Genomic DNA, 17,860 nt, shown 5'->3' on the forward strand with positions numbered 1-17,860 from the left:
CAACAAACTTGTTAAAACTGGGGTAGAAGCCCAAAAATTAAGATTCTGGTCATATAGCAGAAGTGAGTGAGTGCGTTTAAATTTGTCATCAAAGACACGGAGGTTGATTTACTAAAGGGAAATAGACTGTTCATTTTGCAAGGGAATGTTCTTTTAGCTTAGTAAATGAGGTTAAGCTTTGTTAACTTCTATCATCCAATCATATGCAAGAACAAATATGGTTTCTTTTTTTTACACATAATAATAATTTTTATTATTTATAATTAATCATAATTATTTTCTTTGCATGTAATTGGGTATTGTTTGCAAAGTGACATTTTGACATATTCACTAAGCCAAGGTAAAATTTTCTTGCAAAGTAAACAGCCTTTTGTAAGTCAACTCCAATGTTTTATATACATGTGCATAATTAACAAGTAAGAGACACAACTATGAAAAACTAGAGAAGGGGGAAAGATATGAGAATAGGCAAGGTTACATTACTAAACAGACTATATCTTTGTATACTATATACTAGTAAAATTAATATTTTGTTCCATTGTGTTAATTACTGAAAACTGAAATTATACATTTGTAGCCCCAAATTGCAAATGAGGTGCAAAAAAGTACACCACCGCTAATACATTAACAATAATATACATAAACATAAAAAAAAAAAAAATGAAATGTAAATGGTCATTCAGGAACAAAATCACTTGTCTTATGATCAGTTATGACAACCATGTAGCATGTTTTACGAGTCATCAGAAATACTTCAGTCAATCCATTTCATTATTAGAGCTGCTGGTACAGTACACACTATATAACCATTTCCTTTGAAAACAATCATAACAAACTGTACATGCCGTTAAAAGATGGACAGACCGTCAATAACGAAGACATAGATGCCACTGTTCTTTTGGAAGACACATACCTCAAGTCATTGTCAGGGAATGTATTACAAGGTAAAGGGTTTCCCATCTGAACACTTGCAGTGGTTGCCAGAAGTACTGTGTCCCAACGTTCTAACGTCAAGTCTGTGTAAGAGCAGTGACACCTGCACTTTACATCTATCAGCTCTGCCCTATGACTGCTGAATTGGTCTTCCATTCCCCTGATGCAGAGATTTATTCTCTTAGTTTAACACTACAGAGTAATCAAATCACTTCACAACAGTTGACAGGCTGTAAGAAGAGCTCTGGGGCCATCACAAGGCATTTCATCTTCTCTTTATGTAGTGCCTGTACTGGGCTCACCAAGTCTCTCATGTATCCACTCTCTACGCTGAGAACGTTCTGCCAGCCTATTACTGATAAGGACATATTTCAGGTAATTAATTTCACTGGCTGAACTAAAAAGGCATTTCATGACATTTTGGAGAAATACATAAGTGAACAAAAGGCTATTTATATACAGTAAATTCACCTAACCTTATGCAATCTCTTTTGCAGGAATACACCTATACACTGATGTATAAAGCTGATGGTGGCCATTTATGGGGAAATTGATTGTTAAATAAAAAGCTTTTCTTCCCAAAATAGCCAAGCATATTACAGAGGTATCTAAACTGTTCTTGATCCCCTGAGCAATGTTCCACCTAAACAGGCTCTTGTACAGACACTGCATTTAAGTTACAAAAATAAGAAGAAAAAGCAAAAAATAGGGGTTTAAGAGAGGTATACAACCAATGCATGTGCATAAAAAAATGTCAAAATAAAGAAATAAATAACAATTCATGAGCAATATACAATTCATAAGAATACAGATTAAAAAGCCCCCAATTAGCTGTAACATGCAACAAGTGCCCAGGATATGCCTATCGTCAACTAGTTATAACTTAATTGATTATCCATTTATTGACATGATTATCATTAATTATTAATTGTTCATTTACTGATTGTAATAAAAATTTTCATTCGCTGGAAGACTGACATATCTGGGTCCCGACCCGTTTCGCACCGAGCTTCTTCAGGGGACCACGGGGGGCTAATCTAACAATAATAATAGCAATTATACATCAATTGATTGAATTGCTTCATTCAATTCATTAATAAAATATAACATAAATTAGAATGTTTAAGCAATCGGAACCACAGGTATGAGGCCCCCCGAAAGGTGGGTCCCCGTACTTACCAAACAACTAATGTCTGGAGGAGGACAGATATTTCCGGATTAAGAGAAAGTGATGGCGGCTTGAATCAAACCAGCCCACTCAACTCCGTCCGAGACCATGCCAGGGACATCGGGGCCACAGGAAAAGGGGGCATCAAGGACGATGCAAAGGACTCCTATCACCTAGTCTAGAACAAATTACAGGGGTAATGAAATCAGTATGGGATTCTTCCCCCCAGTATAAAGATATCCCACCTATATATACACAAGGCATTGCTCAAATCTATATAAAGTAAGAGATCAAAATACAAAATCCATATCTACAGACTATTCTCACATTGGTATCAATCCTCAAAGCTAATAGGTATTCCCTTCAACTAAAATCCCCACTTCATACCAAATTCTCAACCCCTGTTGGCAACATTAACCTTATTGTGAACATAAACCTCCAAAGAGGTCAATACTGTGATCGTAGTGTTAAAATATATGTGATTAGCCGAAAGAGCTTGTCTGGATAGGAACAATGCCCTAGTGACAGACAGACCCATGTAAATCTCGGGTTATCCACGTTCCCCCAGAATTAAGTGAACACACCCGGAGTGTGGAGGTGTCGTTTTAGAAAAAAAGATTTCAATATAAGTGAAAAATAATATATTCCTTGTTGGATATATATAACCATCACATTATTATTTATTTGTGTATACTCACCAGAAGAGATAAAATGGTTCCCATATTTGTAGGGCATTGTCTTGGTGAACGAATTCATATAAGTGAAATGGTTATATGTAGCGTAAGTTACAAAAATAAGACAGTGCAGCTCTGAGAAAAAACACTTGTGACACAGGCCAGAAGTGGATGGAGGGAATGGAGGGGATCCACACTTGGAGGGGCAGAGTGGGCATCCGACACACCCAGAAGAGCTGTATGCAGAAGACCATTGTGGAGCATGTAATAGAGCAAAGAACCCATTCACCGGTGGCGGTAATGACAAGTATAATGAATATTTTGAAATGCTGTGTCTGTTTAAACTTGGGTAACCTAACGATTTAAAGTATGTACATCGTCCACTTAGAATTGATTTTTTACCAACTTCAGTATTTTAATATGCTGATTTACAAAACGATTACATTTGTCATGCTGGTAGAGCTGGCCTATAAAGTTATGATGAAAAGGAGTGACTAAACTTATGTCACATAACTCACGTTGAAAGTATTTCTGTAATGGTATGCACGACTTTTGAGAGAAGGAAAAACACATCTGGATAGGAGGATCAACTTATATAAGCAAATCCCTTTTTGTTCCAGATTGAAAAATGTTCATAATCTAAAATGAATGCCGTTACTATTACTAATTAGAGTAAGTTGAGTACGCAATTGTAATTAGCAAATATGTCTGCCCCCTGTGTACATACGTTTCTTATAACAGAAGAAGATGCAGTTTTGTCTCTGTACTTTACTTTGTGAACAAGTTAGACTTTCCGACTTACACTTACAGACTTCTGTTCTGGCTTATTGTTTGGCATTTTATTAATAAAGACAAGGTAAAAGGTACAATGTGCAGTAATCCGTAGCCAGCAGTCAGAGGTCATCTCTTGTAAGCCTAACAATGCTGCATTCCTAAAAGCTTATATCTGATTAAATACTGTAAATAAGTGCACGTAGCAAGATATTGGATTATTAACAGCATATGCTCCAGCCATCATAAATTAGGACATATTAACTCACATTCTTGATGTACCCACCCATACACTCCAATTTTAATCTGCACAAACCATGGACTAACCCATGCCAAATTACATTTTAAGGAGGTCCCTCTAGATGATCAAAGCTGATCAAATATAATACCTATTCTCTGCCCAACTATTGCTGATTGTACCTAAAGACTTGAAAGATAACGCCACACTCGTAAATTTAGACTGTACTATCCCGATAGTTGCCACATATATTATGCAGACACATAGAAAACAATAGTCTGTGTAACAATAATTCTGTTACAATTGTTGTGTACAATAATTCTGTTCCAGAATTAACAACAAGCATTGCTATGCAAATGCATCAAATTAATGATAATCCATTTTACCTAATCAGTTTTCAATCGTAACTATTAACAAAAAATGTATCTTATTTGGATATCACTCAGCTGTAGATCCTCAAATCATCTCTGAATTGGTGCCGACACTGTCCTTCCTTCTGGAGGGTGGCTACTTTTGTTCCCCATGGTCCCTGTGTGTGTTGTAAAATTAGCCACTGCTCTAACCTCACTCCCATGGTGGACTACAATCTCAATACAAATTAAACTAAACAGGAAATTGAAGTCTATCACAAGAGGGAGCTTGGAGCTGTGGCTACTTTACAACACACACAGGGACCATGGAGAACAAAAGTAACCACCCTCTGTTTAGTGTCACTTTAAGCCTAAATTCAGGCAACTGTACAATCTGATTGTATGATGTATGATGCGATCACTGCTCAGAAGGCAAGGTACTATAGACCATCAAAGCCATCCTTTTTGTCATTCTTCAGTCTGACATATAAGCTCACACAAAGGGGAGTTTAACAAGCCAGCTTATAAAGCAGCTTACATCATTTTGCTCACGTTATGATGCACGGCATGAACACTTATAAAAAGGGCAGGTCAAATTCCTTTCAAGATAGTCAGACTTTGCAATTAGCCAGGAATTAAAATGCTATGTTCATATTTTCTCTGCTCTGTACACAGTTGATTTTGTAGCCAGGAAATGATCTAAACTAAATGGCAAAATAAATCTTACAGTGTACAGCAGAACAGGCAATACAAAAAAAAATGACAGGTTTACAATACATGTTTTACCAGGTTATGTTTTCTCTCAGTAAAATACGATCAAGATAGACGGTAAAACAGAACTTCAGTTGATTAGAAAGTGAGATAGGGTTTTACAATGAGGGGTTGCTGAAAACCTATTATCACTAAAAAGGCTCAACCACACCTATTTATACTTGTTTCTAATTTAAGTGGGTTAAAAGGCTTGCAAACACACCCTGATATGTGACTGTACCTAGCTGCTTCACTACAGTATAAATGACAGTGCAGCGTATGCAGGACCAGAACAGGGAAAGGTCCCACTGCAACATAGTGTATATGTCCTGATCTACTCAGCTATGCTGTGCAGAGGAGGAGCCATGGTAGCTACACATAGGAGATAAAAATGACACTTGTGTGCAAATATCTGGCAATTAAAAAGGAGAACTATGGTGTTAAGGCTTTTCCCCATTAGTTCTATTTAAGGTAACGGGAGGACACAAACTAGCGTCCTCCCGTCACCCTAAGCTCAGTATACCGCGAGCTACAGCTCGCGGTATACTGAGACGCCGGAGCGGATCCCAACATCGATGTCGAGATCCGCCCAGCTGCGTGAGTGACAGCTGGCCCTGCCTATCTAGACGCAGAGCCAGTTGTACCCGCCCCCTCCCCCATCCGATCCGCCAGTCAGCGCTGTCGGATCGGAGCGGGGAATCCAGCCCCTCCCCTGTCGCGGCAGAGGGCTGTAACAGGATTGAGAGGTGAGCGAACGCCGGTATGTGTTCGCTCACCTCCCGATCTACTGAGCCGACCTGTGACAGTCTCATTGTCACAGGTCGACTAGAACTATGAGGTGAGTGAAAAGCACTCACCTCATAGTTCTCCTTTAATACAATTATGACAATGTTAATCCTTAAGATTTGTATTTCTTATTAGAACGTGTTTAGTATTACTGACTGAATTGCTGTGGCCACCTAACACCAAAACAGCCTTTTGAAAAATGTAGTGTAATGTAGAGCATGTGTATAATATGCACTAAATCCAGTGCAATGAATCCGAAAAAGAAGGAAAAGGAGCTTTTGATGTGTTGTCATGTGTTCTTGCTTGATATTGTGTTTCTCCAGCAGCAGACAGAAAATGACAGCTTATGCAGGATTCAATATTTGTTGAACTTATTATCTAATCAACATATTCTCCTATTTATGTTGTTTCAAATTACTTATAATTTTGATGATCTTTACAGATAGCAGGGTATTAAAGAAGACAGACATTACTAAACAGGGCTTAACCAGAAGGATTTTCAAACTGAAATAAATTGTATTCGTCAATGATATTTAAATTTCATGGCTGCTCTACAGTCTTGAAACAAGCTTTTGGAATGTATTAAATGGGATTTAAACAAAAAGATCTATTACAAAAGAATGCTACAGAAGCATCCACATACATAGATATTTTTGCCCCACCTATAAAATGGTTGTCACCACAATAGATGTATATGAAATGTACCTAAACAAAAGAGCATTACAACGTGTTGGTTGAGATATAAGGGTTGATTTACTAAAGGAGATTAGGCTGTTCACTTAATAAAGTGGATTTTCCCTTTGCCTGGGGAATTTCACTTAGCTTAGTAAATGTGGCAAAGCTCTGCTCAATTAACCATGTCCAAGCAAAAATACTGTTTTTTTTTTTTAAATCTTCCTTGCTTGTGATTGCGTATTCTTTATAACATGAATTTTCACCATATTCTCTAAGGTAAGTGAAAATAAAATTCACCTTGCAAGTTGAATATTCTCTACTCATTTAGTAAATCGACCCCATGATGTTCATCTTTGAACATTTTATGTGGTCTGCTGAACAATGTAAACAGCAGCAGGACAGAGCTTAACGTATGATTCTAGTGGTAATTTAGGCACATAATAGGTACAACCAGATACATTTGTCTGGTTAAGTTTCAAGAAATGTCTTTGAGCTGCTCAAAGCCTGCAGCTGTATTCCAGAAATTTTTGTAAAGTACAAAAACAGACTTAACAGTACCTGCATCCTAGCAAAGATGGGTTTCCCAGCTATTAGTGTCAATTGCAATTAACAGGTTTTCTTGCAGTATAGACACCTGCTGACCTTAACAGTGTGGATTTGCTTTTCTGAAGTAGAATCAGTACAGAGGTCCAAATTGGGTATATGTGATATAGGGGTATTGCACCCGCCCACTGCTGCTGTCAATCAGCAGAGGGGACCTGAAGTTCTCCATCAGCTCCCCTCCAGTGATTGGTACGAGCAGAATAGCGAAGCCGAATGCCGCTTGGCGGCATTCGGCTATTCACTCACTGCTGTTCGGCATCTGTGAGAATAGGCCGAACAGCAGCGAGAAGCCAGCCGGAGGTTCCAGATGTTGGATCAGCTGAGTTGAACTCCTTCTGCACTTCGGGTCATGCTAAGCATGTTCGGCCGACCCGAAGCCACACGAAGCAAGTCGATGTATGGATGATTTCAGCCAATATAAGGCTGAAATCAGCCATACAAGCCTAAAGTGAATAGCCGAACAGCGTCAAATAGCCTCTAAGGGTGGAAGCAGAGATGCACTGATATCACTGGATGAAAGTGTTACCTATATAAGCTCCAAGATTTATTTACTAATATACTATGAATAGTGCAACAATCTTAAAGGTTAGTCACACTGATTAGTGGTAAGGATTGCTACAGATGAAAAAAAAAATGCTTGCGCTGACCCACTTAAGTTTGGGATTCAATAATGATTTACGGATTGGTAACTAAAAGCCAGCATCTTTTACCGTTGTCTTCTGGCTTAGGTTTTCAACATTTTATGAAATACCCAACTAATTATATTGAAGGCTAACTAAAATTATGTGATTGTATGAAAAGGCATCAAATAAATACCAATCCTTTCAAGGTATAAAACATGAAGTAACTCTTGTTAAACTGGAACACTGCATAACAGCTGAACCTGCAAAAATGTTTGTTTATACTAAATAGAAAATTATCCTCAAAGTCTACTGAGAAACCTACACTTGTGGGAAGAGTGTCAATCTCCTTTGTCCCCTGTTCTGTGATTACTACCACTGACCTCCATGTCGCTATTGGGTCCTGTAGAGACATGGGGGTTGGCAGAAGGAGCCACTAAAGTGCAGGTGCAGCTGTTATTCAGCATTGCAGTTTAGTGGCAGAGTTACTTTAAAGCTCAAGAAAAAGGAAAAAAAATGTTTTCATAAAATATAGGTCTTCTATCTTTTTTTTTAACCCAACAAATTTGTTTGTATTGGCTACGAGCAATATTAGAAGGGGTGTAGCTTGACCAGCTTTATGGAACTGCTTCAACAAGCAGGCTTTCAAAAAATGTTTTATAGGAACAGCTGTTTCTAAATAGCTGCAACATTTACAGGGGAAAAGATTCCAAATTTGACTTAGATTTATCAAGAAACAATGGGGTTTTTCAGTTTTAGAAAGCTGAAGAGTCTTGGCCGCTAAAAACCTGAAACAAACTTGCTGTCATCTGGAAAATATTGATCTGAACTGGGCTTGCTAATTTCCATCTGCTGATCTCAGATCCAGACTTATGGCTGTGCCTATATACAAAACTAGCTAACGGCCTCTCATGTAACACAAATATTTGTCCCATTAACAGGGTCATCTTTAATATCGATTGGGCCCTGGCAAACATTTTTTTGTCCCTCCCCCCGCCACGGCCCTTCCACCTACCTGCCAAGCCCCTGCTACACCCCGCCCCTTACATGAAGATCAGGAACTGAGTGATCAGCGGTATGTGATCGCTCAGTTCTTGATCAATAGAGCCAACGTGTGACAGTTGCAGTGTCACACGCCAACTCCAACTATGGAGATCAGTGTATTTCCCTCATCCCATAATTCTCCTTTCAGGGTAAATGTGTGTATAATCTGCCAATTACCTCTTCCACTGTATAAAGTAACAATAATAATAATAAATAATAATAATGACACCTGAGCATGTCCACTGGAGTCAGTATTATTATTACCAGCCAGCATTATGCCATGTCACAGCAATGGCAAACATACCACATCCATGTCCCAATGGAACATCCACAGACACCCACTATGATGTAAGAGGGGGTGATGGTGACACATTGGCGATGATGGTGATTCACATCCCACCAGGAGCCCCGTACTTTACTAAGTGCTATCATCCCTCTAAAACACCAGTTCCACATACTAAGACCATTCATCTGACAGTGTTAGCGTTATAAGGCAGCATCTCTATCACACTAAAAGGTCCATGTCCATTCTGTGCTGGTAAGATCATGCTGAAGAGGTTCAGGAGTGTTCAAGCAAAGTGCTCAGGAGTCTAGAAGTAAATGAATAGTCTAATAAATACTGATAAATATATCTGCTTTGATAATGATGGTTCGATGCACAGGTGAAAATTATCTTATATAAATTAGCATAACATGCTTTTATTGCTATGGCTTTCCAGATTAACATGCTATTTTGTGTGTGCAGCAGATTCTTTTAAAAGAGATAGAAGTTACAGATGGAGTTAGATAGACTGAATCACCCATATCTGTTCAAGGCTAAAAGCAGCGATATATGCCTACCCCAGTTCCTGGCTTTTCCTCTTCCATTAATTTTGGATGTTGCTCCCCCCGCTTTACAAAGTCAGTAGAGTTAGACTAATCTTAGATTTTGTGAGATGACAAGTTGGTTATTTAACAGTAACAATACAGGCAGGGCATTTATAATAAGTATTGTCATATCTAGGTGTGCTACGCCTTTCATTAAATGCATTACGCATTACGTTATTGAGCACACTTCTAAAGCAGTGATGTCACACCAGCAGATCAGGTATGCTTACTACAAACAGAAAAATGAAAAGTAAATCATGCATGGGTCATGGTGAGATAAAAAAGGTAACAACCTCCACATAGTGTGCAGTTGTTGCACGCTTAATATTAGATTGGGTTTTATTATTGGTTCCATTTTAAAATGGTGCTGGTAAACGTTCTATTTTTGTTGTCTTAAAATAGTCCAAATAGCTCTTTACTTTGACCCTGGGCCCTGGTAATCCTGAAGATTACTAGGGATGGCTACGAGACAATTAACTGACTAGAGGCTGTGAAGAAAATTATTACCTAAGCTCATATGGCCAATCCTTTCTTATTACACCTGTGGACTGGACTGGGGTTGAGATCAGGGCTATCAGTGGACTAAGGTCTTCGTCTAAGGTTATGGTTCTGGCAAAGAATCAGGTTTTCATTTTTTAGTACAAAATTTAAAAAAGAAGGTAAGGTCCATGGTTGGGTTTAGTGTTACGGCTAGGACGCAGGTTACCCGTTCTGGTAATGGTTTCAGGTGAAAGAGGACATAAAGTTACACATTTCTATTTTTTCCTTAGCTTTTTTTTATTGACACATGACATGACATAGTAAAGTATAATTAAAGTCATAAAAATGTTTGGGTTGAGCAAGGGATGTTTAAAACCCCTGCTTTTTTTTCTTTTCCTATGCCATCGGTGTCCCATAGGGGAATATCTTCTTCACTAGCTGTCCTACAAATATAAAGGGGAGCGAGTAAAAATGTCTATAAAGTGAGGGAAATCTCCTCTTAGACAGTTTTCACAGAACTAAATATCCCCATGTTTAGCCACCAGGAAAGATAGAAAGGGTGAATCTTTGCAGGGAGTACATAAAGAGCAATAAAACCTAACAGGGGTTTTAACCTTCCACTACTCTATCCAAAACTAAAAACAAAGTTTTTGCTTTAGATACACTTTAAGATGTCAGATATTGCATGGTAAAAGGGAAAAAACTTTAATGCTGTAGCATTAAAAAGCCCCAAAAGATTCAAAGATGAACACAGACATCTGGAATTTTAAAGTGACATCTCTATGTAGTAATGTACTAAAAAAAAGGATGTACTTCAAAAGTGTGTAAATGTATAAACGTACTGCACTGTTTCCGCTACTTTTTAGACAACTTGTGTTGCTCCTTTCTAGAAAGGTGTTCTATTAAGAAGCTAAGGTAGTCCGACCGAGAGCCCAACAGCGTCACGAGAGAAAGGGGAGGACCTGGCGGCATACGATCCCGCCAGGTCAATATCCCTTCTTCTCTTAACGCATACACCACGGCCACACTGGGTGACACCCACCCTGGTGCCACCGCTGTTGATTTTACACATCTGTTTGTACATTTTGCAAGTGTACGTTACAATTATTTATGCTTTTATTATGTAATATGACTATATTCTATAGTTAGGACGTACACTGGAGTGCGTTATTTTTGCTCCGTGTAAGACATACAAAGTGGAATACTGCTGATATTTGTGATATTGGTTATTCATTTACCCATTCAAGGTGTCCTAAAGAGACCCTACTGCCCAAACATAAATTTCAACCACAATCTTCCATAAGATTATATGTGAATTTTATGTATTTTATGCACGTTATTTACCTGCAAAAGCCTCCCTTGTGTAAACATCTAAAAGCCATGAGATGCCTGCTACCCAGCAACCCCAACAGACTCATAGCTGTCACTCTGCTATACTATTCCCCTTCGCATATTGCAAGTCAATAAAACAAATTTTTATTGGAAGGAAAAATGCTGCATGCAAGCATTTTTAAATCTTTGAGGTTTCTGTGCTTTTACCTGCAATTTTTTAAATTGGTGATAGGGTCTCTTCAGTCTACCAGACATAGATTGGTTCGAAAAGGCCAGACCATTGTATATTGTGTAATGTAGTTGTCCCAGGCAGGTTTCCTCTTTTGCATTAAATCCCTCGTTTGGTATTGGTTTTCAATCAATTTGTACATATGTAAAGCCAAAGAAAAATGTTACTTCTTACTGTAATTTTATAAAATATACTCATGCAGAAATGTATAAGCACATAGGATAACATCACAGCAGTCTCTTCTCAGGTAAATGTTTGCAGTTAATTACAGGCCTTACAATGAACCATTAGCCAATAAATGAACTGCAGTTTCTACAAAATGATACATACTAAATGGTAGTTTGAAAATATATGTTATAATGGCATATTATTTGTATCTGTCACTGATATAGTCAATAGAATGACAGAAAATGGAAAATATTGTGTAATGCAGTTAGCTTTCCAATTGAATTAATCCATAAATTGTCTACAGGACTAATAGGCATGTTGTCTATGTGACAGAGTTAAAATTCTGATGCTTCACGAAGTTTGAATTTAGTGTACTATTAAAATAATGCACCACAAACCACAGATACATTGAAATGCAGAGGCCAAAAGTAATATTTCAGTTACAGGTAGAGAGAGACTTAGTCACCCATTGGCTTCTTCTATCTTCCATGAATTTCACGACCCAGGACTGCTTGCCATAGTTCCTGCCTTGCTTCCTGTTCAGATTGTTTCACTGAATTTAGTTTGGTTTTTATTTACCTATGGTCGACCTATTACAGGTTTATTGGTAGATTTTTGGAAGTGACCTATGTAAATCTTACCATGCATGGCTAACTCTAAATCAGAGAATAAGGCACCTTTCACACAGGCGGTCCGATCGGGTTCGCCTGTCATTTTTTCAGGTAGACCCGATCGGATGCTCAATGTAAGTAATTGGGCATCCATGTGTAAACGAACCAGTGTCCGTTTACACCCAGTTACTCCCGACCCCGGCCAGGTCCGGAAAAACAAATGGTTCGAGGATCCGTTTCGCCGGACCTGATCATGCCAGATCGGGGGTAATCTGATGTAAATGGACACATGTCCGTTTGCATCCGATTCCCCATAGACTGTCATGGTGTCCGGTCATTTCAGTTTTTTACTCCCATCGCAAGAGGGAGGAAAAAGTGTACAGACACAGATGTCACAGCGGTGACATCCGCTCCGTGCTGCTGTAATCAGGAGGGGAACCATGCACGGATCTTCTTCTGATCAGCCCATGTAAAAGGGTCATAAGGATTTTTGTTTTGAAGAGTAAATGTGGAAGGCTAAAACATCTCTACATAACATATCTGTAACCAATAATTTTCCATATGAGAAACTTATCTGACTATGCCTAAAATGTAGCACTGGCCATATTAATGCATTGGGGTTCATGTCATTGTGGCTGATGCTGGTAGCATTTGCTGAGCAGAATGCAAAGGGCATGAGCAAATACATTTATTTTCCCTGGCAAAGGGATAAATATAAGATTTTATTTAGACTGTTTATCTACAGTATATAGTAGTAAATTGAATTGGTCAGTGATTATTTTGCCAAGAAGTGTGATTATGGACACCCTTATATGGTGAACCCTGTATTCAATCAATGGTCTGCCTGCCAAGTTACCAGTCATGGATTGTAGATGCCATATGCAGTATTCAGTAATGTGTGGCAACAAATGTCATAACAGTGGAATGAGTATTCTGATGATGCATTTCCTAAAGTTGCTCACTCATAGGGGAATATCTTCTTCACTAGCTGTCCTACAAATATAAAGGGGAGCGAGTAAAAATGTCTATAAAGTGAGGGAAATCTCCTCTTAGACAGTTTTCACAGAACTAAATATCCCCATGTTTAGCCACCAGGAAAGATAGAAAGGGTGAATCTTTGCAGGGAGTACATAAAGAGCAATAAAACCTAACAGGGGTTTTAACCTTCCACTACTCTATCCAAAACTAAAAACAAAGTTTTTGCTTTAGATACACTTTAAGATGTCAGATATTGCATGGTAAAAGGGAAAAAACTTTAATGCTGTAGCATTAAAAAGCCCCAAAAGATTCAAAGATGAACACAGACATCTGGAATTTTAAAGTGACATCTCTATGTAGTAATGTACTAAAAAAAAGGATGTACTTCAAAAGTGTGTAAATGTTGCCACACATTACTGAATACTGCATATGGCATCTACAATCCATGACTGGTAACTTGGCAGGCAGACCATTGATTGAATACAGGGTTCACCATATAAGGGTGTCCATAATCACACTTCTTGGCAAAATAATCACTGACCAATTCAATTTACTACTATATACTGTAGATAAACAGTCTAAATAAAATCTTATATTTATCCCTTTGCCAGGGAAAATAAATGTATTTGCTCATGCCCTTTGCATTCTGCTCAGCAAATGCTACCAGCATCAGCCACAATGACATGAACCCCAATGCATTAATATGGCCAGTGCTACATTTTAGGCATAGTCAGATAAGATGCTCAACACTGGGTGATCAAACCCGCACCAACCGTATGCATAGCCATGCGTAATTATATTTTATTTCATGTTTGGATGCTGGTACCTCACATCCTCAGTTATTTACAATAGCTGGAGACTTATTTTTTGCTTCAGTAAACATGCCACTTCCATTGATTTCCAAACAGTGCCCCTTTTTTTTGCAATGCTGGACAAAAGTTGACTGGAAGGGGGACTTCTATTACCAGTCCTGATTTAACAAATATGGTATGGGCATCAGATAAATGGTATGTGCCAACCTCAGAGAAAGCTAACGTACTTATCTGAAAATGTTAAAACTATTTAATCTTCATATAATTACATTAAATATATTTTTAATTCAAGCTTGTTTCAACCACTAAAGATATAGAAAAACACTTCTGCCTTATAGATAAAAAGAACGTTTGAAAAACGTACAGTTGACTGGTGCTACCTAGGTTACCCCTGAATGACATTAAATCTGGTACATTATTAAGAGTGGTGTATGATGGGAATTGGTTTATTGTGCTGATCCATAGTAACCAACTTCTGTTCGTCCATCATTTATCTCCTGAGCCAGTGACATATGGGTCTGTCTATTCACACTCTCAGCATTCTGTCTGCTCCAACAAACACTCTGCCTTTTTCTGCTTGGATAAGGAGATTTTTTTGTTACATCCATTATGTGTGTATCAACATTTATGGCAGCAAGATAATTGCCCAAGAGCTCAGGGGAATAAAAGCTCCCTCTTTATAACATAAGCCCCCTGAAAAAAAAATCAATATTAATATGAATTACTCTGAAAACTCAGCTCTGGTTTAGCTACAGCTACAAAACACAGCAGAACAAAGGTAACAGAGGACAATGAATTCTTGATACAGCTTCAAATAATGCAGCTACCATCATATGTAAGGGGATTGACTTGCTTAAAGGGCTCAAAGGAATTCCCTTGTTATGATGCTGGTTGGGCATGAATACCAGCTTGCTGGGAGTAATCTTACAATAGGTACCTTATTGCTTAGTTATTTAGTGGTGTCACAGACACCCAGGGGACAAGGAGACTTGCTGTCGACACTTCTGAGTGAGATGTTGAAGACATTGGTTATGACCTTGTTGTTCTCACTTACTAAAGACTCTAGCCTGTCTCTTGCCTTGATGAGCTCCACCAAGTAATATTCTGCAGGCTGAAAGTAAGATCTAATTACAGAGAAAATTACTAAATATACTATATCACCTTTAACCTGACTGTATGGAGTATTGTATCACTTAAAATCACATTTCAGAAGTACTGCAGGATTGTAAAGGGTATTAATGTCCACAACCAAGAAAACAAGCCCCCCCCTTCCCCACAAAAACAGCAATGCATAGCATTTAACTACTTTAAAACATACAGGTTATGTATGTTTTACAAATATAATCTTTCAGCTTTTTCCTTTTTCTCTGTCCTTTGAGAGCTATCCCAGTCCTCTTAGTTCAAATATCATTCTATTCAACAGTGAAATCATCTGCATCTATAAAAGAAGGTATCCCGGGCATCACTTTAGATGTGCATATCTTCTAGTCTAGCCCAGAACTGGCTGCTGAAATCAGTAGAAAGGCATGTATATATAAAAAGGATGCAGGGGAAGTTTAGTTCATATAGCACAAGAAAACACTGTGGTCTGCCTTGATTCTGTTTTGTAACACTTCACAGACGGTATCTGCTGTCATGTTTAGGGCTACTATCACTTACAATGGTTTACAAGCAGGTATGGGAGCAACACTTTTTTTTTTTTTGGTCCAAAAAGGTGTTACCATTAGAATACTCAAAATAGTAATACAATTGATAGGGGAGCCTTATATTTTTTCCAGAGGTGTAAGAATAAGTACTTCTCACTGGCTAGTCAAATTGTCTTAACATTTTTTTGAGGTAAGGGACAATATTGGATAGAAGTGCACTATACCTATTGGCTAGAGTATAGGAGAGATGATTGCACAAATGTAAGACTTAGGGCCCCATTCACACCAGGGTAGATGTGTTCCAGCACGGTTTCCATGCAAATCTTAAAAGGACGGTTTTGTGGTTTTTTTTAAATTGAGTTTCAGCACTGAAACATAATTAAAAATTTTCAAAAGCATGCTGATCAGCGTGTTTTCATTCAAATCTATATGGAGTCTGCGCTGATCAGCAGGGCAAAAAAAAGCTCAGGGAGCATTTCACGCGGCAGCTGGTTCGGATTGCGCGGAGCTGCGCAATTGCATGAACGGTCCACATAGGAATGTATGGGATCGTACAGCGCGAACAAATCTGCGCAACCGAACCACCCTGGTGTGAACGGGCCCAAAAGTGTATTTCCATATTTGCAGCCAAATTGGGATAGCACCTACTTTTTATTTGTTACATGTTCCTAATCAAATATCATAACCTTAAAAAAAAAATTTGCTGCGTATAAACCAGGCCAAATTCACATAGTGGGTGGTCCTGTCTACCAGCTACCACCCAACATTCATCAACTGAAAAAATCAGAGGCGCTGGATAGAAAAGTATTGGTTGACCAACACCTATATCCAATCAGATGCAGACAGTCTGTCATTATACAATTGACACCCTTTGGTGTTCTATGTATACATCTGCTCCAAAGAACTAGAAAGGTATTATATTTAGGTATGCTGTGCGAATGGAACACATAAATATAGTGGGGTTGTGCGCCCATACGCATGCATGTATGTGGCATGTATGTAGCCACATACAGCCATTGATTTCTATGGGTGGCTGTATGCTGCACCTGTAGCTCCCGGGTGGGGAAATACACCCAAATATTAAATTGGACCGTCCCAGGCACCCGTGTGCAGGAGCCTTAAGCTTCTTACTTTATTTTTTTTATTCCAGACAAAAAGTACAGGAACACTTGATCTCTTACATGCCCAAGTGCTGAGTGTACTGCAAAAAGCTACACAGTACAATAGCATGGCCAGATTGGTCACACTGCTGTTAGAAGGAATATGTATTAGGTTGGCTCATCAGTTCCTATGTATCACCTATAACGGATTATCTCTTTTGGGTACCCTGGCCTTTTAAGTTGTGTTCTGAATGGCAGTACACCATCTTGCTAAAATTCAGTGGAATAAAACAACTTCTGTTCAGTAGTCTGTACTGGGGAAAAATTTCCAAGCTGCTGGACGTGTATTTTATGATGCAGTGTTTGTTTTCCACCTCTCAGCAACAGACCATTTCCTGGTTGAGCTAAAACTCTGTGACGTCCTGGTTTCAACCCACACAGCACATCTTTGTCACTCTCAACGTCAGCAGCAGGAAAACAGGACTCCACGCCGCCTGTGCCTGGAATATCCTTGTCTCTTACAGAACTGATTCTGCTCTGTTTATTTCAGCAGAAGAAAACACATGTTCTGCACAAAGTCCTATAACAAGATTCTAGGTTACGGCTATATGACAACTACTTGTATCAGGGAAAAGACTGACTCAGCTACAAAGTTTTCTCAAGAGGTAATATTACTTCAAGCACAAGTTCTGTTGTCACTGCTCAATCAGCTCTGCATTTTAGCTGATGGGAGTCATTTTAATTAAAATAAAAAATGGCGCAAATTGCTCAAAGCAAACAATTACACCATGCACCAGAGGCCTTAAAATGCACAAATTGGGCGTATTTCTCCACCCAGGAGCTTCCTATAGAAATCAAAGGCTTTATGCAGCTGGTAAAACACCAGTACCTAGGTAAACATGTGCATATACATGGTCGTACAACCCCAAATGCAAACAGTCTGTGGTCAAGCTTGTACATCTGAGCGCATGTTTACACAAGTAGATGCGTATACCTGCTTGCAGCTGCATACAGCAATTGATGTA

At 38.6% G+C, this 17,860-nt stretch overlaps 1 protein-coding gene across 2 annotated transcripts in view; it reads right to left on the minus strand.

The window, feature by feature from the left end:
* The window catches only part of MAMLD1 (mastermind like domain containing 1), a 183,606-nt gene that overhangs the window by 146,358 nt on the left and 19,388 nt on the right, over positions 1-17,860 (minus strand). Inside the window, exon 1 of one of the 2 annotated variants that reach the window (XM_018552617.1) lies at positions 3,578-3,637. The exons of the other annotated variant lie outside the window; for it this stretch is intronic. Coding sequence (XP_018408119.1) covers positions 3,578-3,613 — 36 coding nt within the window. The 5' untranslated portion in view covers positions 3,614-3,637. Of the gene's footprint in view, positions 1-3,577; positions 3,638-17,860 lie in introns of those variants that run through there. 2 annotated transcript variants of the gene reach the window in all.

Source organism: Nanorana parkeri, unplaced genomic scaffold, assembly GCF_000935625.1.
Source record: "Nanorana parkeri isolate BGI_ZX_2015 unplaced genomic scaffold, ASM93562v1 scaffold93, whole genome shotgun sequence".
Taxonomy (NCBI): Eukaryota; Metazoa; Chordata; class Amphibia; order Anura; family Dicroglossidae; genus Nanorana; species Nanorana parkeri.